The following is a 23170-nucleotide window of genomic DNA, read 5'->3' as shown; positions in this document are numbered from 1 at the left end:
TTGGTAATTGGTATTCAATCAAAACAACTCATATAAAAGAAAATAACGAGAATAAGGACTTTGAAATCCGCGTCATAAGAATAATTTGAAATTCGCACAGTGCTAGATAATAGATTATATATAATCATTTCTTTTGCAATGAAGTTAAATGTATTTAAAATATAAAATTAAAATAGCTTATTCCAGAAGACGAGTCGACAATGTCAAAAACGTTGATTGTATCATTGTGACTTGAAATTCGAACGATACTTGCAATTACTTGAAATTTGCACGGTACTATACAATTACTTGATATTCGCACGATACTATACAACGTCCATTTTCATTTATCTCCCACTTCCAATGGCTCTCTCTCTCTCTCTCTCTCTCCCTCCCTCGTCTTTCTTCTTGTGATCACCCTCACCCTCACCACCACTACCACTCCAACCGCCACCTCCACAACCACCACTACTGATCTCCCCACTCCCACCACCACTCTCAGGGCCGACGTCTGGGACCGTCCAGACGTGTCAGATGCTCCCCGCTACGCCGGTGGCTGGTGGGGAGGGCCACATGGGGTGTTCTCTCTACGAATACCCCAGATTTCATCCCTTTCGGGTACCCGGCCTCATTCTCCGACGCCGGAACCGGGTAACCCTACTTCTTTCTTTCCCGCCTTGACCCGGTGGGAAGTGCCGCCGCCAAGGATGCCCGGGTCAGCCTCGCCATCTCAGAGGCGTACGTCGACGACGGCTGCGACGGCGTCGACACCCAGTCGCCTAAGTGTCCGAAGATCACCATCTCCGACAAGGTAAGTTCCATTTCATTTCATCTCATCTATATCATTTCATCTCATCTAATTTCTCTTTTTTTATTTATTTTTTTAGCTGAGGAAGCTCCCGGCGAAGTCGCGGGAGGGTGTTCGGGCGGAGCAGGCCCTGTTCAAAGCCCACCCGGGCTTTGCAGGGTTCCCGAAAATGAACGGGACCTTCAGCGTCTACCGGCTGGACATCCTCCATCTCTTTCTCGTCAACCGGTTCGGCCCGAAGAGGGACCTCACGGTGGACGACTACCTCTACGTCGACTAAGTATTGCCCAGTGGCGGAGCAATTAAGTTCCATTTCATTTCATCTCATCTATCTATCTCTCTCTCTCTCATATGACTGCTCTAATTCCTTTTTCTTTTAATTTTTTTTAGCTGAGGAAGCTCCCGGCGAAGTCGCGGGAGGGTGTTCTTCCATATGTAGGTGTTCTTCCTCTGTAAATTTGAGTTGATGCATTTCAAATTTATCCTAAAATTGGAATTACTTTCAATAATGGGTTTGGAATAGTAACGGGAAATTAAAATTGGAATATTTATATTTATTTATAACTTTTTTGTACTTGGTTTATTATCTTTTTATATGTATGATTAAAAATTGGCTTTCACCTAAATCATTAGGGTAGGACGCCTACCTCTACGTCGACTGACCGGAGCGTGTTTGATAGTATTGCTTAGGAAATGAGTCAGTGTTTGACCTTGAAAAGCTTAGTTTCTATTCTGTTCCATGTTGTTTGACACACCACGATTACGAGGTAGATAATTGTGTTATTATGTGGATGTTTGACATTTAGGCATTTGACCTTTGTTTAATAATTATGTGACCTTTTTACCCTTATAACAGTATCATAAGAAATATAAAAGCTTTGTGAAGATAAATAATCAATGGACCATCAAATTGGAAATATGTAATTGCAAAAAAATGATTCTAACTTTTTAGACGGAGATGAGCATAAGTATGTATGTTTATGTTATGTACATGTGTTATTATGTGCAATCTTCGCACTAATAGTATAAGTATGCATGTTATTATCTATAATCATAACTCCTTGGCTGATGCCCGGTGGCTGATGGGAAAGGCCACGAGGGGTATTCTCTCAACGGAACACCCTTGACTTTATACCGATTGGGTAACTGGTAAAGACTTGAAATTCGCACTGTGTGAAATAACTTGAAAATCGCACGATGCTATCGAAACAAGTTGGTTGTAATACCCTCTCTTTCATTATTAAGGTTTTCACCAAACTTGAGATGCATGTCATCATTTAGTTACATTTGATTAAATGAAATGAATGTTAAAACTTTTATTTCATGTCTAATTAAAGATTGATTTACGAAATACTCTTGAATAAGAAGAGATGAACGAACCAAGATTGAATATGTGCGTATTTCGTTAAAGCTAAAGACAAGTTCATAATGGATACAAAGTCGACACCTTCGATTAGAACGGGTACAAATCCCAAAACTTAGTGCTCAATACATAAATGGATGTATATGAATTAAGTGTATAAAGTTTTTAGAGAAAAGATAAATATATCCTTAAATTTTTAAATATAATTAAATTTACTTAAAAGTTAATTATGTTATATATTGTATTATAGTACGTAACAATAAAAAAGAAATGATACAGAAATTTTATGTCAAATTATAACATGATTTCGAGCTTCATTTGAATTAATTTTACAAAAGATTTCACACTTGTGGGACGACACGGGATTTTATGAGTTTTTGTTTTGTGTATTAAATGAAAAGAGAAAATATAATTTTTATATTTATGTGAGAGAGAAAATTTTCCAAAATGGAAAATGTGACATCTTTTGTGGGACAAACTAAAAAGGAAAGTGTGACATCTTTTATGGCGCAAACTAAAAAGGAAAGCGTGACATCTTTTATAGGACGGAGGGAGTAATTCTTATTGATTTTTCTCATATATTTAGAGTAAAGAATGATATTTATAATTTAAGAATAGAAAACAATTCAATAGATATGTAAAATATGTAATATAATCCTAGTAAAATTAATATCAATGCTATGCTCGTCAAAAAAATATTCATATTTTTCTCATTATATATTTCTCACGCACGACTTTTTCTATAGCTTGTGTTCGAGTTGTTTCCAAACACTGAACATATTCAAATTTTAAAACTCTCCCCGTTCATGAAAACAATCTCATTTTGCCATTTTGGAATGTTCATAAAAAATAGTTCTATTTATAAAAATGGAAAATTTTCATCTCATATACTTTACCTCTTTTTCCCTCGTCTGTCTTACTTTACCCATTTTTTTATACATTTGATCTCTTATTTTACCAAGTTCTCATTAAAACTCGTGTCGACTACAAACAAGCCTATTTTTTGCGGACGGAGGGAGTAATTGTTTGGGCCCCCGATGTTTTGGTTTGTATTTCGTATGCAATTCTTTTTGTCGATATTGTTAATTTGAATTGAAATGCCATAATCCCCGACCAAATTTTTACAAATCTTCCACTATTATCCTTGAAGTAACCACCACCCTAGTCGTTGCAATCTGAGAAAAACCCATGCGAGAAGACAGAAAAATTGAGGATAAAAACCCTTGGAGTACTATCTATTTTTAGAGTTTATTTTATTCGATTCTATCCTAATTTGGAATTATCAATGAATAATGGATTGGGATCGATATGGATCGAAAATGATCAACCGATTTTTATTTCATTTTTAGTTATTTGAAGAACGAATCGTGAACTTGATCTATATTATTTGTGAAGAGAAAAATTAGCTAGAGTTGTTCAGATTTGTACCCATCAAATCTTATTGCTATCTACACATGAATATATATACTCACATAGTATAAGTTACAAATTGATAGTATATGAAACAATTCGTTGTAGTAATAACTAGGAGTAATAACAATAACCTAACTCCATCAATTTGGTTTGACCAAAAAATCAATGAGATCCACCGATCAAGTTCCTATATGTATATTATAAGTTCTTAAGAAATCGTAAGACCACAAAAAAAAAAAAAAAATCATTGTTTCCCGACCAAAAAGACCGAGCATAGAAAAATGTGCTCGGGAAATACCGAGCACCTTCACTTGTGCTCGCCAAAATACCGAGCACATCAAATGGTGCTCGGCAATGTCAAAAACCGGTGGCTTAGCTGCGAGCAATTACGAGCACGGTCAACGTGCTCGGCTTGGTAATTAACTTAGGGGACCTATGGCGCAACGAAAGTGCTCGGCCTTGTGAATATTTTTCACCAATACAGGCGAGCACCATACCAGTGCTCGGAATATGGCGAGCACCGTATATGTGCTCGAGTAATAAGAAAAATAGTTGTGAAATTTTAATATTACTGTATTTGCCAATAGTGAGCACAATATATGTGCTTGGACAATTGAGAAAAATAACATTATATTTTGCAATTCATTAGTCTGTTACTAGCACTAATTTATATGGTTCAAACTTCAAATAAAAACGTAAAATTTTATAAATTCTCAATTTTACACAATTAATTATTAAAATATATAATGCTAGTCATGATTGAAAATGTTACAAGTACAAAAGTTTTTTTTAAATGCGAGCACACCAAAGGTGGTCGGAATTTGCCAAGCACTATATATGTGCTCGGCATTGTTCCTAAAAATATTAACACACAGTGCTTAGCTCGGGTGATTTCACTAAGTCTTTTTATAAGCGAGCACATTCGTGGTGGTCGAAATTTGACGAGCACTCGGAAAATTGATAAAAATAACATTATAATTGACAATTAATTACACTACAAGAAAGTTGCTCGAACTATGAGGCACCGAAAGTTGGTCGAAGTTTTCAACACGGCGAGCACCATATATCGTGCTTCGGATATTCCGACCACCAAAAATGTGCTCGGAAATAAAAAGACTTGTTTAATTTTTCAACTTATGCCAAGTGAATTGTTGGTAAATATTTTTCAAAAGGGCGAGTACCTATATCGCGCTCGGAATAAAAAAAATTGTTTAATTATTCAATGAATAGCCAATAAATTCTAATAATTTTTACTATTTCCGACCACTACAAATGTGCTCACCTATAAAAGAGACTTTGTTAAACTTTTTTTGCTTGAGCTTAATCATTCAACAATAATATCTATATCTATCTATACATATATAAAAGCCGAGTTTTGGCGTTCTTTTGAAATATTTATAAGTTTTGTCCTCATTCTAATATATTTATAAGTTATGGGATCAATTTGATAATATTGGAATTGGAGCTCACGTTTTTTAAAATAAATTTAGATTAAATAATGTATAGGAAGTTTTTTTTATATTCTACCAATAAAATTGTAACCGTCACGTACATTTTAATACATTATCATGTATATTTATTACTATTTCAATATTAATTGCCATTACCATTATCATTATCATATTTATTACCATTACCAATTCAATATTAATTAGGATTAAAGAATTAGTGCAATTTATCACCACCATCCAATTAATTAGTTTGAATGAACTAATGTTATGCAATTAAACTGTAAGAAATATCGGGTATTCATAATAAGAAACGTATTAAACTTTTAATACATGGCTATTAACAACAAAAATGAATAAGAAAAGTCAAATTTTGTAACTTCTATTATCTTAAATTTATAATTATATTGTTTTAATTTCATGATCTCTCATGGACTAATTTTGTGCCTATAAAAGGCATAGAGTTGTGGAGGAATCAAACCAACTAAAGTATTCTCCACCAACATTTTATTGTACATTTTAGGAACATTGTTTTACTCAATTTTTGGAGCTCCATCAAATCATCGGTGCCTAGCAGGTTTGAGATGTTATGTACGTTAGGAGGATTTCATCTTTGGAGATAATACGTCAATCCGAGAGCACTAACCGTAATGTACTTTGTCTTGCTGAAAGAGGAGTTTTCTCAACTAGACTTATAGTTCAGTTTATTTTATAATTTTTATTGTAATTTCCATTTTATGTATTGTTGTTTTTCTTTCTTTTGATTGTAATAGTTAGAGTACCGCGTGTATATATGGTTCGAGAATTTTATCTCAATATTTCTTACAGTTCTTAGAGAGGAAGAATCATAACATTCTTGACTCGAGAATTGTATCCCAATATTTCTTACAATAGTTAGATTACCGCGTGTATATATTGTGATTTACATTTTTCAGTAGAGAGATATGAACGATTGTTTTAAACTTATTTTTCAAAAGTATCAACACTTGATATTCTCTTCTTCGTGTCCAAATAATTGTGTTGGTCTTGGTTCCATTTTAAATACTGGAGTATATTTATTGAATTGTTATTTATAGTATAATTTTCTATTTTTAATCTTATATAGTTATATTAGTTTTTATTTTAATTAATTAATAAGTATTTTAAAATCGTATGATGAAAATATATTCCGTCGTGCATCGCACGTGGGTTAACACTAGTTATAATAATGTCAAACATTTTTTGCTTGAGCTTAATTGCGACAACTATACCAACAATTATAAATCCTTCTTTGAATCACTATATTATAAAAAATGGCGAGCACTTTTAAATGTGGTCGGAATATACCGAGCACTTTTGAATGTGCTCCGCAAATTGCCAGCAACATAAATGTGCTCGGTGGCCATAAAATTATTTGCAATACATTTCATTTTATATTTAAAGATGTCAACGAGCACTGAAACTGTACAAAATGATTTCCCCGCAAATTTCACTTTCACCGCCTCGACAGAAAAACCCTAAACCTCCCTTCCCACTCTGTTCTTAAATAGTTATCGGCGGCGAGATTCGACCGTTCTGGTCGGCGTTTAAGCATTTGGAGAAGATCGTCGAGTCGAGATCGGTGAGGAAGTTTTTTATTTGTCAAAATTTGATTGAAATCGGTGAGGTATCATCGATTTCTATTGTATTATCTAATTCGATTGAGGTTTGGATTGTTGACTCTGGTGCTTGGTTGATAAGCTTTTAAATACTCTGAATTTTCGTGCTTTAGAGGAGTCGATTAAGGTTTGGATTTTCGTGTGTAACTGGAATTGGATATTCTGTAGATCAAAATGGAGGATTATGATGACTATGCGTTAATGATTCCATTAATCATATATACTACTAGTTTGTAGTAGATGGTTATTTTGATGCGTTGAATATGGAAAAGTGTGTTTTTTTGATTAGGAGTTGATAAAATAAAATTATATGCTGCATTTTGCAGTAGACTGGCATATAAGTTGTTGAGTATCATATTCTATTGTAAGATGATTTTGAGCATGTTTTGGTTAAAACTAATTAATGTTTTTGGAAGATAAAAACTAGGGTTCTTGATTGGTAATATGTTTTTCTACAGAAAGTTTCTAGTGCTTCAAATGCTAAATTTGTGGATTGCATTTGTTTCCTGCGTTACATAGTAACATCTTGTTTCAATATTTTATACAGGGGCAACATATCTCTTGCTCAGCAGATCCAGCAGGTGATGGACACGTTTCAGCAGTTCATTATCACCATGGGGGAGGTTGCAGCAAAAAGTCTGGTTTCCAACTCCATATTCTATATTTTGATTGGGAGCAACGACTACATACACTACTATCTCCTAAATGAATCCAAAGTGCAATCCTTGTACCTGCCTTGGAGCTTCAACCAGTTCCTAGGTCGAGATTCAGGTAAGGAATCTTCATCTGCCCTTTCGGCTTCTACATTCACTTATTATTGAGATAGACTCGTCTCGGGTAACCTGTAAGGACTATGTTGCATTGCTTCTTACACTTCACTTCTTTTGGAATCGTTTCTTCCTTGTTATTGTGATCTTTTTTATGTTTAATTGAGTGTTGTTACTTAGGTGATTAAGGGAATATCGAATTTGTTATCAAAGATTGTTGCTATACTTGTATTGCAGAATCTGTACACTGCAAATGTGAGAAATGTGGTTGTAATGGGACTAGCTCCTCTGGGATGTGCCCCTTATTACTTATGGCTGTATGAGAGCGAGAATGGAGAGTGTGTAGAGATGATAAACGACATGATAGTGGAGTTCAACTATGCTATGAGATACATGGTCGAAAAACTCAACCACGAGCTTGAAGGGGCCAACATTGTCTTCTGCGATGCATTTGAAGGCTCAATGGACATAATGAAGAACTCTGATCGTTATGGTGAGAATGTTAATTGCTTTGTTTCATATCGTGCTAGGAGAACTTACGGCTAATTCTAGATTTCGGTTTCATTTCCAGGGTTTAATGTCACGAATGATGCATGCTGCGGCCTAGGCCATTATCAGGGTTGGATACTGTGCATATCTTCTGACATGGCTTGCTCGAACGCCTCTAGTCATATATGGTGGGATCAGTGTCATCCAACGGGAGCTGTCAACGAGATCCTTGCTGATATTATCTGGTCTGGCCTCCATGTCAACATGTGCTACCCCATGAATTTGCAGGAGATGGTATCACACTAATTCAAACTTTGTTTATCTGCTATTTCGATTGATGAAATCTGGATATTGTGTAAATTACTCACCTTACCAACAATGGCCTTCCCTCCTCCATACAGAAGCTGAGATGCCGTTCTAACTATGAGGCCCTTTGCTACATCCCTGAGATTGAAGAGTTCTGAAAGAAACTGGTTGAGCGCCTCAGAGGCGAAGACGTACCTTACATTGCTCTTCACTTGAGGTATAATTAAAGTATCCTACTAGTATTACTTTTTACCTTGGTATGTTAAAGAATATTAATTTTTGACCTAGTTTGATTTCGTTTGGATCAGGTACGAGAAAGACATGCTTGCGTTCACTAGGTGCAACCACAATCTTAGCTCCTCTGGAAGCAGAGGAGCTTCGCGAGATGAGGTACAACGTGAAGCATTGGAAGGAGAAGGAGATCAACAGCAAAGAGAGACGGTTGCAGGGAGACTGCCCCATGTCTCAAAGAGAGGCAGCTTTCTTGCTCAAGGCGATGGGGAATCCTTCTTCAACGAAAATCTACATCGTTGCAGGAGGAATATACGGAAACAACAGCATGGACGTGCTACGCAAGGAGTATCCAAATGTGTTCTCTCATTCAACCCTGGCGACAAAGCAACAACTGGAGCCCTCCAAGCCTTTTTAATGAAAAAATGTGTAGTTTAGTGTAATTTTGTAAGACAATCTTATCTTTATATATTTTTGTTAAACATTCTTATCGGTTTGTGTTAAAATGACAACCCCTCTTAAAGTGACACCGTGACACCACTTATATAGTAATATTATAAACGTTACACAGCAATATTGTTGGTCATTTGATTGTGCAGCAATATTATAGATTGTTGTGTAGTGTTTGTAATATTGTTATGTAGGGTTTATAATATTGTTGTGTAGCGTTTATAATATTGCTGTATAAGTGGTGTCACTTTAAGAGGGCTTGTCATTTTAACACAAATCTATATGTATATATATATAGGGTTGTGTTAGTGTGCTAACTAATTTACAGTAATAACTAATAACTTTCAGTTCAGTATATTAAAATTATCAACACAAAGACATAATTATATCAATACAACATGTAAATTTAAATATTAACACGAAGACATAAGTTTATCAACACAAGAAGATTGATAAATTTATGTCTTTGTGTTAATATTTTTAACATACAAAATTGATATTTCAGCCCAACCCAAATTGTACTGCCTTTTAGTGCCACTTATTATTGATCTATGTTCCATTTTAGGTATCCAATAAATGGCGTATAACAGTAATTTTACAATTCAAATTATTTTCTCATGTGATGAACGTGGATAATCAATTTTGTTGTGGGATTGCGAGAGCATCGCGTCCATATGTCATTGTGTAGCCTTACCAGAGTTTCATACGATTCTAGAATTGCATCCAATGGTCATAAATATTTAACTAAAATAGTTGGCTAGCTAATGGCTATGGTTAATACAATCGAGAATTTTATTACGGAGTATTATTTTGACCCAACCACAATTGGATATCTTCTTAGTGATCAAATCATTTCGTATTGTTTCTCTCACTTCAAGTATTTAAGCATTTGTCTCGTGCTTATTCAACTTTTTTTAATAGAAGCAATTCATAGTGAAATCGACTTCATTTTCGTATTTAACAACAGCACTTTAGAGAGTTTTTGTCTTGTACGGATATGTTAATTTTTGTTCGGGAGAAGAAAGACAACACCGATTGAACCTATCAAATGTTCGAGTGCAGTTATGATTTGTTTTTTCCATATAATTTTGGGTATGCGGTTCTCAATCTATACATTCCTATTTAGGAGCCTTATTCAGTTCTCATCCAATAACCGAAGAATTCAAAAATAATAGTAGTAGTTTTGAATAGCAATACACTGGGAAAAAAAAAAAACAATGTTAATTAATTGTCTAGAACAAATGAGAGTAAGGAAGGAAGGGAGAACGAGAGTGGTAGAGGCGGTTTTGAAATCAAGAAATTAAATGAGGATGATTGTGCCCTAACCCCATTTAATTAGTTGACACATAGGTATAATTGGGTATTACCTAATATCCGAAATCATAGGTAAGTGAATACTCAATCTCGTACTTGATATCCAATTTTTCGATATTTTTGGATATCAGATACCCGATCCAATACACATTATCCGATATTTTTGGATATCAGATATCCAATAGTTTTTCTTCTAATCGATTATTCCATTATTTCCATCATCAAATAAGAAAATTAGCAATAGGAGTCTTCTGACTTAATTAGGAGTAGAGTTTGAAAACTTATAATTAAATATTTAATTGATGATGTTAATCACGTTGTGGTCATTTATTAGTTGGCTATATACTTGTGTTGGCAGTGGGTGAATTGGGTGCCTTTTTAATTTCTAGTGGTTGTTTCTAAAAGTACAGGAAAAAATAGGAGTATATACAAAACTTTGTTATGAATTGTGATTTTTGATATTTCCATAGAGAGTGTATATAGTTTGAGTGCAACAGTATATGAAAAGACAAGAGAACAGTAGTAGTAGATGTCTAATAGTAATATTCATATGTTTAGATTGGAATCTTTATTTTGCTTATTGTTTCGTGATTCATAATGTGAATATTTAGACCATATTTTCCGCTGTAGTATATCCTGCAAAAGCATAGCCTATGATTTTGATGTTTATGTGTAACTGTAAGGACAAAAATAGAGGGACAGTTGATAATAATTAAAGTTTATGTTTTAATAATATAAAAGGCCAGTAGAAAAAATTCATGAATATTGATCAAATTTTGGTCTACATCATAATTATTTTCATAAATGACCGATTAAATCTTAGTATTAATTTTGACGATGTACTGAAGTGTCTCATGGATTAGAATATGCTGAAAATTGAGCATGACATGGACACCGGATACATATCACGTAGAATAAACATCCGGATTTATTAGCAGGATTTTAGATTGAATCTCCAAATTCTTGTCTCGAAACCAATTGTTCTATAATTTAGAAATAAAGTCATTTTACTTGTTACTAAAAATAGTATTACTAAGTTAGATTTCCACTTGTATTTAATACTACACATCATCGCCATATCATTCCATAATGACACACGGTGGTGCGCTTGGTATAATCATTGAGAACAATAGTTATATATGTTAGTTGTATTTAATATTCATGGATTTGTAAATAATATAAATAAGTTATAATATAAATAAGTTATGATATAAATAAGAGAAGGGCGTGCAGTGGTTGAGAGCTTCGTATGTGAACCATAGGTCAAAGGATCGACTACGAAACTCACTGTTAATAAAATATACTTTTACGCCCTCCGTCCCATAATAGTTGTCATGGGCCTATAGATCAGGAGGGGGCAAATTAAACTTTTTTAGAGTGCCTTTGCCTAATTGCATATTTAGGGTGTCTCCACCGGTGCCCTTCCCACTCGCCCGTCGCGGACGGGCGACCCGACGGGCGCTATAGTGGCCCGGACGGCCGCCCACGCCCGTCCCGTGTGCCCCTGCGATGGGCTCGCCCCTCCCGTCGACGTCCAACCGGACGTCCGCCACTGTGGCGAAGGTCGGACGTCCCGGTCGGACGTCCGACATTTTAATTTTTTTTTAAAATGAATTCTATAAATAGGGCTCCCCCAACTTCATTTCATTCACACCACTTGTGTTGACAAGTTTCTCTCTCTCTACAAATTTCATTTCTACTACAATGGAGTACAATAGAAACTCCCCCACCACGAGCGGAGGGAACACACCCTCGATTCCCATCGGATCGGAGGGAAATTTTGCGGGGATGAATCCCCAGATGGCGGGGGATGGGCGGTATGCCGGCGATGACTCCCCAAATGTTCTACAATATGTACACTTGGATGAGTCAAATGGGTCAGATGATGCCGGGGGCAGCGGGTATGCCGGCAAATATGTCGGGGATGGGTGGGACTGCGGGGATGGGCGGGACTATGCCAGGGGCAGCGGGGATGGGCGGTATGCCGCCAATATGGCGGGGGTGGGAGGGATGATGCCCGGGGCAGTGGGGATGGGCGGTACGCCGCCAAGTATGTCGGTGGGTGGGTCGATGCAGCACAGGAGCCCGAGTACGCCTAGGGAATCTGTCTATCGGCCATATATAGATTTGTTGGCCGATGATTCCCCTACTTCTGTTCTGGAGACTCAGTACGCCGGCATCGAGACTTTCTCCTTTGAGCAGCTGGGAGCGCAATTGGGGCTATCGCCGATCCGTGAGACTCCCCAGGAGGCGGGGCCTGCAAGGGGCAAGAGAAAAGGCAAGGCCATGGCCAGGAGCGGGGGTAGGGGCAAGGGCAAAGTCTCGAGCTCTTCCTCACACACGGGGGCAGAGGAGGAGGGTGAGGATGAGACTGAGAGGAGGACGATCTGGACCGTGTGGGAAAATGCCGCGCTTGCGAAGGCATGGATCGGTGTTGTAGAGGATCCATACGTCGGAGCGAACCAGTATGTTGACCGAATGTGGCATCGCATCAGTGCCGCCTACTGCTCCATCAAACCGCATGGGGCGAAGCCTCGCATCCTCGAGCAATGCCGGAAACAGTGGCTCCGGTTGAGGCCTAAGCTCAGTAGTTTTGCCGCCCTCTACCAAAACAACATGCGCATGGTAAGCAGCGGCATGTCTGAGGATGATGTGCGGAGACAAACCTTCTCCCAATAACCTAGCAAAGAGTTGGGGATCAAAGAATTTGACCAGTGGGAGGCCTTTCTCGTGGTCAAGGACTCGCAAAAGTTTGCGATTGGTGTCGAATTGGGCTGGAAGCGGACGAAGATCAACTCTTCCGGTGAGTACAGTAGCAGTGTTGGTTCGCACGAGCTCCCCGAAGCCGAGGAAGTGGCCCCGCTACCACGAACAGACTCTCGCTGTCGTCGTCGCCCGATGGGGCAACAGGCTGCGCATCGGAAGGCGAGGGGAAGCGGCAGCGACAGCGGGTCCTACGAGGTCGAATCGAAGGTCCCAGGAGGAGAAGAGGACGATAGCCTCGCCCGCGCGTAGCAAAATAAGACCCTGATGCAGATCACTTTGAAGTGGTATAACACGCACGATCCAGTCTTGAGAAGGCTGTGCAAGGAGATGGTCGACCGATGTCGGCGCGATTTAAGGATGCCACCCATTGATGATGATGGCGTCGAGATCGGGAGCGGGGATGTCGGAGGTGGCAGCGGCACGGGCGACGGGGACGAGAACGAGGAGGAGTAGTGAGAGCCGAGGGTATTATGTAATTTTATTTTTAAACTATGTTTTTTTTTAAAAAAATTATGTAATTTTTTTTAATTATGTAATTTTTTTTAATGTAATTTTCGTATTTCCCGTTCGTATTCGTGTCGAATTTTAATTCCGTGAATTTAAATTTTAATTGTGAATTAATTTAATTGTGGGAAGGGCTAGTGCAGTGAGAAGGGCTAGTGATGTGGCAGTGGAATGGGAAGGACTAGTGCTGACATGGCATGAAAAGGGCTAATGGGAGGAGCGCTACCGGAAACACCCTTATTTGCCGTATTTGAAAGACTGTTCAAGTCCAACCTAAATTGGATGCCTTTTTAGTACTCTACTTATTGATCTATGGTCCAATTTTAGTATCCAATAAATGGTGTATAACAGTAAGTTTACAATTCAAATTATTTTCAAACGTGGACAATCAATTTACATTAAAAATAATATACTTATTTTATGTCTAAAATAATATACTCCTACTTTTTAGTTTTAAAAAAATTATGCCCATTGCTGCGCTCGCTCCATGAACTTAATGTGTTACGATCTCTTTTTGCCTATAGTAACGCTTTAAATGCGGCGGTTGCATGTTATTGTCTATTGTGGACAATTGAAAATTCGATTATAAATAAAAAAGAGAATGAAATACATATATTTTTAAAATTCTCATTTTCTTAACGGCTTTACCTATAATCAGCCATCGCGAAGCTGCATTGTGATATCCAAAGTACTCCATCTGTCCCACATTTATAGTCACATTTAGTTAGGGTACGAGTTTTAAGGAATTGATGGAGTGTGTAATTAATGAAGTGAGACGACGGAGTGTATAATAAATGAAATGAGATGGAAGAGTGAGATGGTGAAGTGTGTAATAAATGAAGTGAGATAAAAGAGTGTGTAATAAATTAAGTGAGTTGGTGGAAGGTGGGTCCCTTGTTGACTTTTTGGTTTTTTATTTTTGTTTTGGTTTATTTTTGTGTTGATAATGGCATTTGAGTGTAATTTTAGTGAATAATAGGATAAAATTTTATGTCCAAATATGGAAAATTCTAAATGTGACTATAAATGTGGGACGGACTTTTATGGCAAAATGTGACTATAAAACTGGGACGGAGGGAGTAATTAGCAAAGTACTCTAAAATTCTTGCCTAGCGAAGTTCATTTTGGCATCAAGGGTGGTAAAACTTTAGCCAAGTGTTCGAATCTCAAAAGCACCTTCATTTCTCGTGCTTTTGGTTTTATTGTCAAACAAAAATGTTTTCTTTTCTTGTTGGTTTTTAACAGCTAGTTTCCAAATAAATAATTTAAAAGACTTAACAACACTTAATATTGTTATAGTATTTTAAAATAAAGTTTTTATATGATTTAAGTAAAGATATGAAAACAAAAGGCTAGGTGAAACCAAAATTTAATTTAAAGTGATAAATACATAGGCTTAGTAAATGATTTCGATTTTAACTTAAGCTATATCTCCACCATTTACTATTTATGTTTAAGGGTATAATAATCCAAACAAATTGATAATACATTACTTTTTAGTTGAGTGTAATTGTGTAAATGAGCATTTTTTTTATAAAAGAGTGTAAATGAGCATTACATAAGCTATTTTTTATTAAATACGTATTTATTTGTGTGTCTGGCTACAACTCATTTTATTGATAATGCCCAAAAACTAAATTTTGCTACTTCAATAATCTCTTGAAATAAATCCCCAGATCAACTACGAAGGTCACCAAAAATGAAATATCATGACTCCCTTGATTTTGATTCATTTTACATTTCACACAATTCGTTGCCATTAAATTCAATTCTTAATATTCATATTAGTATTATTTTTATGGACTTGAATACTCACATAACTAATTATTTGTTTAGATTGAGATAAGTTCATTTTTTTTGGCTTTGGGATCAGGATTGGGCAAATAACACTTTTACTGTATTTAGAAAGTGCCTTTGTAGCAACCGTTGGCATTTCTTATGAAGTTACAAATTTAAAATACTGTTGGATAAGATATTTAAAAATGAGCCCATTTTTTCTGTATAGTTTTTGCTCGAATAATATTATTGAGAGCAATATTGAAAAAGTTAGTAAGTGCTAGCTTTTAAGCTATCTTTATCCCTATCAACCTAATTGAATATCCAGGTGCCTTATTTGAAGACTGTTTTAACCGAACCTAAATTGCAGTAATCTTTGGTCCATTTTTAGTATCCAATAAATGGTAGACAACATTAATTTTTTAATTCAAATTCTTCCATGTGATTAACGTGGACAATCAATGTTGTTGTAGAATTGAGAGATCTCCTTTTGTTTCATGATCCTTCCATTTGTTGTACAACAATAACCAAAATGTATTTCTTGTAGGAGACAATGGTAATTTGATGTGATGAGGTCGTAATCAACCTGATGGAGGGGAGTATTTTATATATATATAGGCATGGAAAATTTTATGTGTCATTAATTGCCCTTGTAATAAATAATAAAGCATATCAGTGATTGTGTAGCGGTACAAGAGTTTTATACGATTCAAGCATTGAACCCAATGAATATATATATAGTTAAGATAATAGTAGACTATGGTTAATATAATCGCGAATTTTGTGTAGTTTTGACCAACCACAATTGGACCTCCTTTTATTGTTACAAGCAGCTCCACTTTTAGCATATACTACTATTATCGATATATCTGGTAAAATAATGTAATCAAAATAAAAGAATATGATAAATTCATCGTCAAAAGAAATGCATCTTCAATAAGTAGAAATTGTAATTTATATATGATTGAATATGTCGGAATTATTGGATTCTAAATTTTACATTTCTTTAGTTGAACCAAAATAAGAATTTCATAGCCTTGTACCCAACTGGTTTGATCATACATAACATATGTAAATTGATCACCGTCCGCTGCTCATTTATAGGTACTAGTATTTTTCAAGTTTTCCTTAAGTATATCAACTTGTGCTAATATGCTTTCTTCTATAATTTTATCATCGATCCTTCTAACAACTGCATATTTATATTTAGGTTGTTTCACTTGCTTCACATCTTGTGTCAGAGGTTTTGGGAGACCGCCATTTTGATATTTGCTAGGTACATAGTAGTAGGACGTGTAAGTAGAATTTACGACATCTAAGAATAACAGTGGGCCTGTATTGATAATATTTTCTTTTCGGTCATTCTTGTGAGGTAAGTAACTGAACAAACTGGCATATAAAACACAAATAAATTAGAAAATGAAACAAAAATGTGTGAGTTTAAAAATCTAAGAAATTAACTAGATCAGTATGCTTCCAGTTAAATATGATTATAAATTGAATTTGGTTATGAAATTTTCAAGTAGAAGCAAATTATTGCTCCTAAAAAACTTTAAAATAATTGAAATAAAAAAAATACATGTCTTCAGCTTTTGCAATACCATCCATGATTGAGTATTGGAAGACGGTCGGAGCTGTCACCCACATAGATCGACTGTAATTTCTTATCTCAAATTCCTTTTCACTATATATGAATAATAGTAAATGTCGGACATTCAATTTTTTTACATTGCACTGGAGGACCATCTCCTCCGTACCCTTTTGTTTCATAACCTTTGCATTCTTGTACAACAATGCAAGAAAAAATCACAAATAAACAAAGTGTCTTTCTTGGAGGAGACTAAAATAACCTGATTTGATTATGCTTTCCTTTGCTCGATTTTGAGATGTGTATATATGTCAGTATGTCACAGAAAAATCACAATGAGATTTTCGTATGTAATTTATTGTTTAATTAATGCATTGATTACGACCGTTGAATAATTTTTACTGATTTTCATTTTTATTCTGATTTTTTTTGGGAATAAAATAAGGAGTAGAAAATATGGTAGATTTTGAAAATGGTAGTGTGCAATCACAGAAAATAATGAAAGGGCAATAATGTCGCCATGAAACGCGAGAAAGAGAGGAAGAGGCAGTTTTGGCGACATTCTAACTTAAGTTAGCCGTGTGAGTCTTCAACTTAATTAAGGGGAGTAATAAATTACTAACATATAGGTAATTGGAGTGGATTTTGAAAATTTATTATTGAATATTTAATTGATTAGGCCAATCACGTTGGGGCCAATTTCTTGTATTGTTTCTGGAGGTGTTTTTAATAGTACAGAAAAATAAAATATATACGAAATTTTGTAAGATGGAGGAAATTTGAGAATGGAGGAAAACCCATAATATTTATCAACAATATGTAGTGTTTGTCCATATAAAAAAAGGCAATTTGAAATACATTAATGTATCTGTCTATTGTCAAGCCTGCGTAGCTACATTGTGGCATGGGGCCAACAATACAAATGAGCAATATTTTTTGTCTAGCACATACTTGAGACATTAGCCGATTGCTTGAATCTCCAATGTCGACTTTTCCTCTGCTGCATTTTGATTTATTTTCAATAATTTTTTTTTCTAGCTCGTTTCCCGATAAAAAAAAAAGTTTAAAAGGTTTACAAAACTCAATATTCTAGTTTCATTTGCAATTTTGATTTTTTGAAAAAAAATATTAGAATGATTGATTAAATTATTACAATTACTATTATTCCCATGAGTCTATTTCTTATGCATCCAACTCGTTAATATATTTCTATTATTACTCATTAATATTCTTGCTAGTTTACTTTACAATTTTTAACTACACTGAAAAGTATTATTTGCATAATTGATCAAATAAGTATTCAATTAAGAGTCGCGGTTCTTTCTCCATCGATCCTTTTTCTATTTCTATATTTATTCTTCTATATATTTGTATGGATAACGTCAAATATATATTGTCCTCAAATCTCAAATATATTGTCTGAGATTTGTGACGTACATGAGTTTTCGCCCGCGTCAATTGTAATGACCTGAAATTTTGCAAATTTAAAAATTAGTTAAACGTGATAGAATTCGATTATTAAAGTAGGAGTCTCGGTGAGTGAAGTTTTGTGTGTCGGATTAGTAGGAAAACAAATAGATTATAAATGTGTTTATATTAATGTTAGAATACAAAATTTAAGTTGTGAGGTGTGGGATTTTAGGAATAAAAGTAATTTGAATTGAAAGGGAAATAAGAAAAGGAATAAAAGAAAAATATATAAAATGGGATTAAAGAAATAGAAAAAAGAATTGGGAAAGTAAATGTGATATTTTTCCTATGCCTTTTCTTCTGGAACTTACGTGAATAAACTATCCTACTTTCACCGCACACACACCGTGACACACACACGCACACATTCCTCTGTGGAGCGCCGCCTCACCTCCGGCAACCACCGCCTTCCGTTCAGCGTGACAGCCCCTGCGTGTCTCCCTCTCTGTCTCGTCACATCTCTCCTTCCCTCCCTACACACCCACACACTTACATCTCTCTCGGCTACAGCAGTTGTCCGACGGATTCCGCCACCACCTTCGCCGTTTTCCGGCAGCTGTGAGTTGGAATTGTCTCCCCTTTGTGTAAGTAACCTCCCCACACCTCTTATTTTTCCAATTTCATCCTCAATTGAAGGATAGGGTTTAATTTCAAGGTCTTCCCCAATTTGAATTTAAGTAAACTAGGTGTAAATCTAATGTTTTGATGGCTTATTAGTTTCCAAAGCCTATTTTGAGGTGTGAATGGAACGAAATTGTTGGACATAGTGTTTGAAGGTAGGGATAACATTAGAGTTATTCAAGAGGGATTTGGAAGCTTGCTTTGCTAATTTGATTTAGCTTGGGAATTTACTTTACTTGCATAATGTACGTTTGGATTGTGAGAAAAATGCATTTTGGTATGAGATGTTTTGGGAATTAATTATAATGAATTGAATATGGAATTAAAATGAAATTAAGAGGATGATTAGAGTATATAGTTGGGTTATCTTAGATAGTAGGAATTGAAGTTTTCAAGTAGAAATTATGTCTTGGTGAAACAAACAAATGAGACAGCCTTTGTGTCATGTTCTGGCAGGATTTGTCAACTCCAGTTTAACCAAGTAAACGATCTCATTTTCTTACGAAATTTTAACTGAACGTACTCTTATGTGTCTTCTGCTATGTGACCAAAATTCAGCTTCAAACGAGTCCAAATGAATTTATGATGATTTTTGTAATGGAACTGCCCTGTTCTGCCAGATTTGGGTAAAATAGACATCTATGGCTTTTATTTTCATATGGTCACGTTGAATTTTGATTTCGTGGTTATCTGGAATGACTATTTAAAGTCAGTAATTTTTCTGCAAACATCTTGGGACATGATAAAAGTTGAAATGCTTATGTGAAGATGTGATTGCTAATGTGAAATCTCGAAGGAGAAATAGTAGTTTTGAATGTGAAATATATATATTGAAAGGTAACAGGAAATAACATGGAGAAGGAGCAGGAATAAAGTGGATCGTGTGTCAAAGGCATTTTGGATTTTGAGGTAGTATATTCTTCATTGGGTCTTAATTCCTGAAGTAAGTCTACGTGATTGCATATATAATATTTTGTGTTAATCAGTGATACAACAATTAATCTGTTTCATGTTGCTTATGACGTGAAGTATGTGAATTCTGGATATGTGAAGGTATTGAGATAGTTGGAACTTAATCTATTAATTTGATATGATGTGGTGTGACAAGAAATTGCTGATGTGTAATTAGAGATTATTGGAAATAAGTATTTCGATGAAAAATGTGTGTTTTTGATTGTGCTTATGCCCCATGCTTGAGTGTGTTCCGTGGGTACAATTGGCATTGCCATAGGACAGCAGCGCTGCATTATCTGGGATCACTCGTCTTCTGGATAACCGAAGCGAGGATCGTCTGAAATCAAATCTGATCTGATCTGTCTCTGATATCTGATCTCTGCACCCTTAATGGGTGGTCTGTGCGGAGTCCTCTTGAGGATAAAATCCGCGTCTGATTTTGTTTCTGATCTGGTCCGCGTACCCTAGTCTATCGCTAAGCACTTAAAGGGGCTATGTGTGTTTGAATATGTGAAAATATTGGTGATCTGCTTGCTTATGTGTTGTATATGTATTGGTGGCTGGATAATATTGCTATGTATTCTCCGTTTCACTCGATTATTAGTGTTATGTAATTTAGTTTGTATTCTTATATGTGATTTACGAAATTGATACATGATTATGAATCTGATAAACTTTATTAGATCAAAGTTTGACGAGATAAATGTAAGAATTTACTATTTTTCGTTTCTGATATTAAGTATATGTGCATGGATATGACGAGGTTGGTTCTTCACAATCAATAATAGTGTAAATGTATAGATTGCATAGCGTTTACTTTAACTCTGGAAATTAGGCTCTAATGTTGAGTATTCTACTGAGCTTGTTGAAGCTCATTCCTTTATTTCCCCCCTCAGATTTGATGGTCAGATTAACTCCTTTGCTTCACAGCTGCTCAAGTCGAGTCACTGCCTTTGCACTTGAATAATTATTTGATGTATTAGTGGTGGCATGTATAGAAAGTGTAATGTATTTGGACGTCTTAATCATTTTAGTTACAATGAAGAAAGCACAATGCACATCCGTTACAAAAATATTGGAAATGAAATTAGGAACCAATACATGACACAATGCAAATCCATGTAATGAATCACAACAATTTTTTTTTTCTTTCAAAAATCTAATGAAAAAGAGCTGAAGAAGACGCATTTTTCTTTAAGCGTGTTGTGAGCTGAAATCATTTAAGGAATTAGATGCATTTTTGTGAATAGGTTTTTAGGAAAATGGATTATGGAGTATTGTTTTATCTAAATGGATAGAATCATAAATATTTTGAATAAGGATTTTATTGTAACGAAAATGGATTATATTCTTTCATTTTTCAAAAGATAGTAGTAGAACGTAAAACGTAAGAAGAGCTAGACCCCAAAGCATGAAGTTTTTGCTGAAATTTTGGAACCACAATTATGCAATTACCTTTATTTTCGACAACCGCCTCATTTAAATAAATCCCTTTTGTTTTGGTGTTCAGATCTAAAGAATTATTAATATTATCAAATTTTGATGTTATTATTATATTTTGAAAGCCAAATTACCTTTTTCCGGTAACATATGCCAATTAAATGATGCTGGTGCATGATTCATTTACTAATATGATTGATAAAACAATTGTTGGGTTGAAAGTTCTTTCATGGTTAGTTAGTAGTATCGTAAAAACCGAAGTTTGGTTTGGAATTAATTGAGGAATTGTTTAAAACCGAGTGAAGAAAATTTCCGTTTATTTCTTAAGTGATTCGATCACCGATATTATTATAAGTAAAGGTTATAAGGCAAATGAATTTAAAATGTGTACACTTTTGGGCCTATCAACCCATTCCTTCTACTTGAGCCCATTTTTTAGATGCCCAAATACGTATCCCCTCCGTTCCGTGGTAGTTGAGTCATTTCAATTTCTGCCCTTGTTTTAGAAAAATGATAATAAATAGTTAAAGTAGAGAAAAAGTAAAATATGTGAGAGAATAATTATCTACCTTATTATATTGTTTACTTTACTATCTCTCAACTTTAATTATTTATTATCATTTTTACAAAAAGAGTGAAAAAAATGAAATGACTCAACTACCGCGGAACGTAGTTTCTTGAACTGCAGCCCAACTAACTTCAAATTTACTGCACACTCACCAATCCAGCCCACTTACGATTTCACGTTTCATCACGTTCAATAAATTTAAAAAATCTGAGAAAAAAACATTTAGTTCGTATGCAATTCTTTTTGTCGATATTGTTAAAGTTAGTTTTGTTAATCATTAAAACACTCCTCTCCTGCCTCTTCCACACTTAGTTTTTACTTGCTGTTAAGCCTCTGCGGCTCTCTCTACTATGCATTAAGATTGTGTCAAACCACTTATTTATGAAACTTTTACTTACTTTTATTTTGTATTTAAATTTTTGTTACATACATTCAACAATATTATTATATTATTTTTTAAATAATTAAATTATTCCTCATCTCAATTGGTTAATTCACCATTTGGATCAATCATGGATGGAAATGAGAGCCACATTTGGGCCTCCGGCCCATTTCTCCCCATCAAGATTTTTGAATATATTTGTGTTGATTGTGTGATTATAGTATTCAATCCATTGTTGCGGTATGATGAGGTCAAAAGATGAAATATAGCACAATGAAATCCTTTGACAAACATAGCATCTAAAAATACCCAAAACCGCTCCAATAATGTGCCTTTTTTCAAATCAAAATGCTACACACTAATTAACACAACTAGCGCAACAAGCAGAGTAAAAGTCGCGAAGATAATTAATCGGAAAATGAACTGAAACGCTATGAATCGAGATGAATAATGTCTCCTGTTCCTGGTTGGCTAGTTGAACCTTTTGCGAAATTATATGACATTGAGAAGAAAGGTTTAAAAATCTCTTCATATATGGTCTAATTAATTTAATGATGATATGATAGTGTTTTTTGTTTCACCAAACAACTATCAATTCCTAAAGCTAGCTAGGTACACATAATTAGTTCTTTCGACTCAAAATATCTCAATGCAATTTATTTCATCGGTAGCTGATAGTTCTTTCATGTTTGCATCAATCACACATTTCTGTGCAGATCATGCCAGATTTTAAGTTATTTTGCAAAAAAAATTATACAAAGATCACACATTTGTTTGCAAAGATCATGCCAGATTTTTATTCCGTCACCTCTATTTGATCGAATTAACTGGTTTTCGTTGTTGAAGGTAAAAAGACTACGCAAAATGCATCAAAAGGTCACATTGTTTATATGCAT

The 23170-nt window shown here is 35.2% G+C and overlaps 1 protein-coding gene and 1 long non-coding RNA gene across 2 annotated transcripts; both read left to right on the top strand.

Moving 5' to 3' along the window:
• Positions 1-6373: 6373 nt before the first annotated feature.
• Positions 6374-8918, top strand: LOC125195360 (GDSL esterase/lipase At1g71250-like). Its single transcript, XM_089069626.1, has 6 exons — positions 6374-6611; positions 7196-7419; positions 7653-7908; positions 7987-8198; positions 8306-8427; positions 8519-8918. Exons 3-5 carry the CDS (start codon positions 7689-7691, stop codon positions 8366-8368), a joined length of 495 nt encoding a protein of 164 aa, XP_088925752.1. The 5' UTR covers positions 6374-6611; positions 7196-7419; positions 7653-7688; the 3' UTR covers positions 8369-8427; positions 8519-8918.
• A 9653-nt stretch (positions 8919-18571) lies between these two features.
• LOC125192287 (uncharacterized) lies at positions 18572-21082 on the top strand. The gene is made up of 2 exons (XR_007171351.2): positions 18572-18893; positions 19768-21082. It is a non-coding gene; the product is annotated as an uncharacterized LOC125192287 (long non-coding RNA).
• Positions 21083-23170: the final 2088 nt, after the last annotated feature.

The sequence above is a fragment of the Salvia hispanica genome, chromosome 4, assembly GCF_029641045.1.
Source record: "Salvia hispanica isolate PSC_SH4W2 chromosome 4, Shi_PSC_v1, whole genome shotgun sequence".
NCBI classification, from domain to species: domain Eukaryota; kingdom Viridiplantae; phylum Streptophyta; class Magnoliopsida; order Lamiales; family Lamiaceae; genus Salvia; species Salvia hispanica.
Note: the sequence above shows the minus strand (reverse complement) of the source record. Positions and strands in the feature narration are given on the sequence as shown.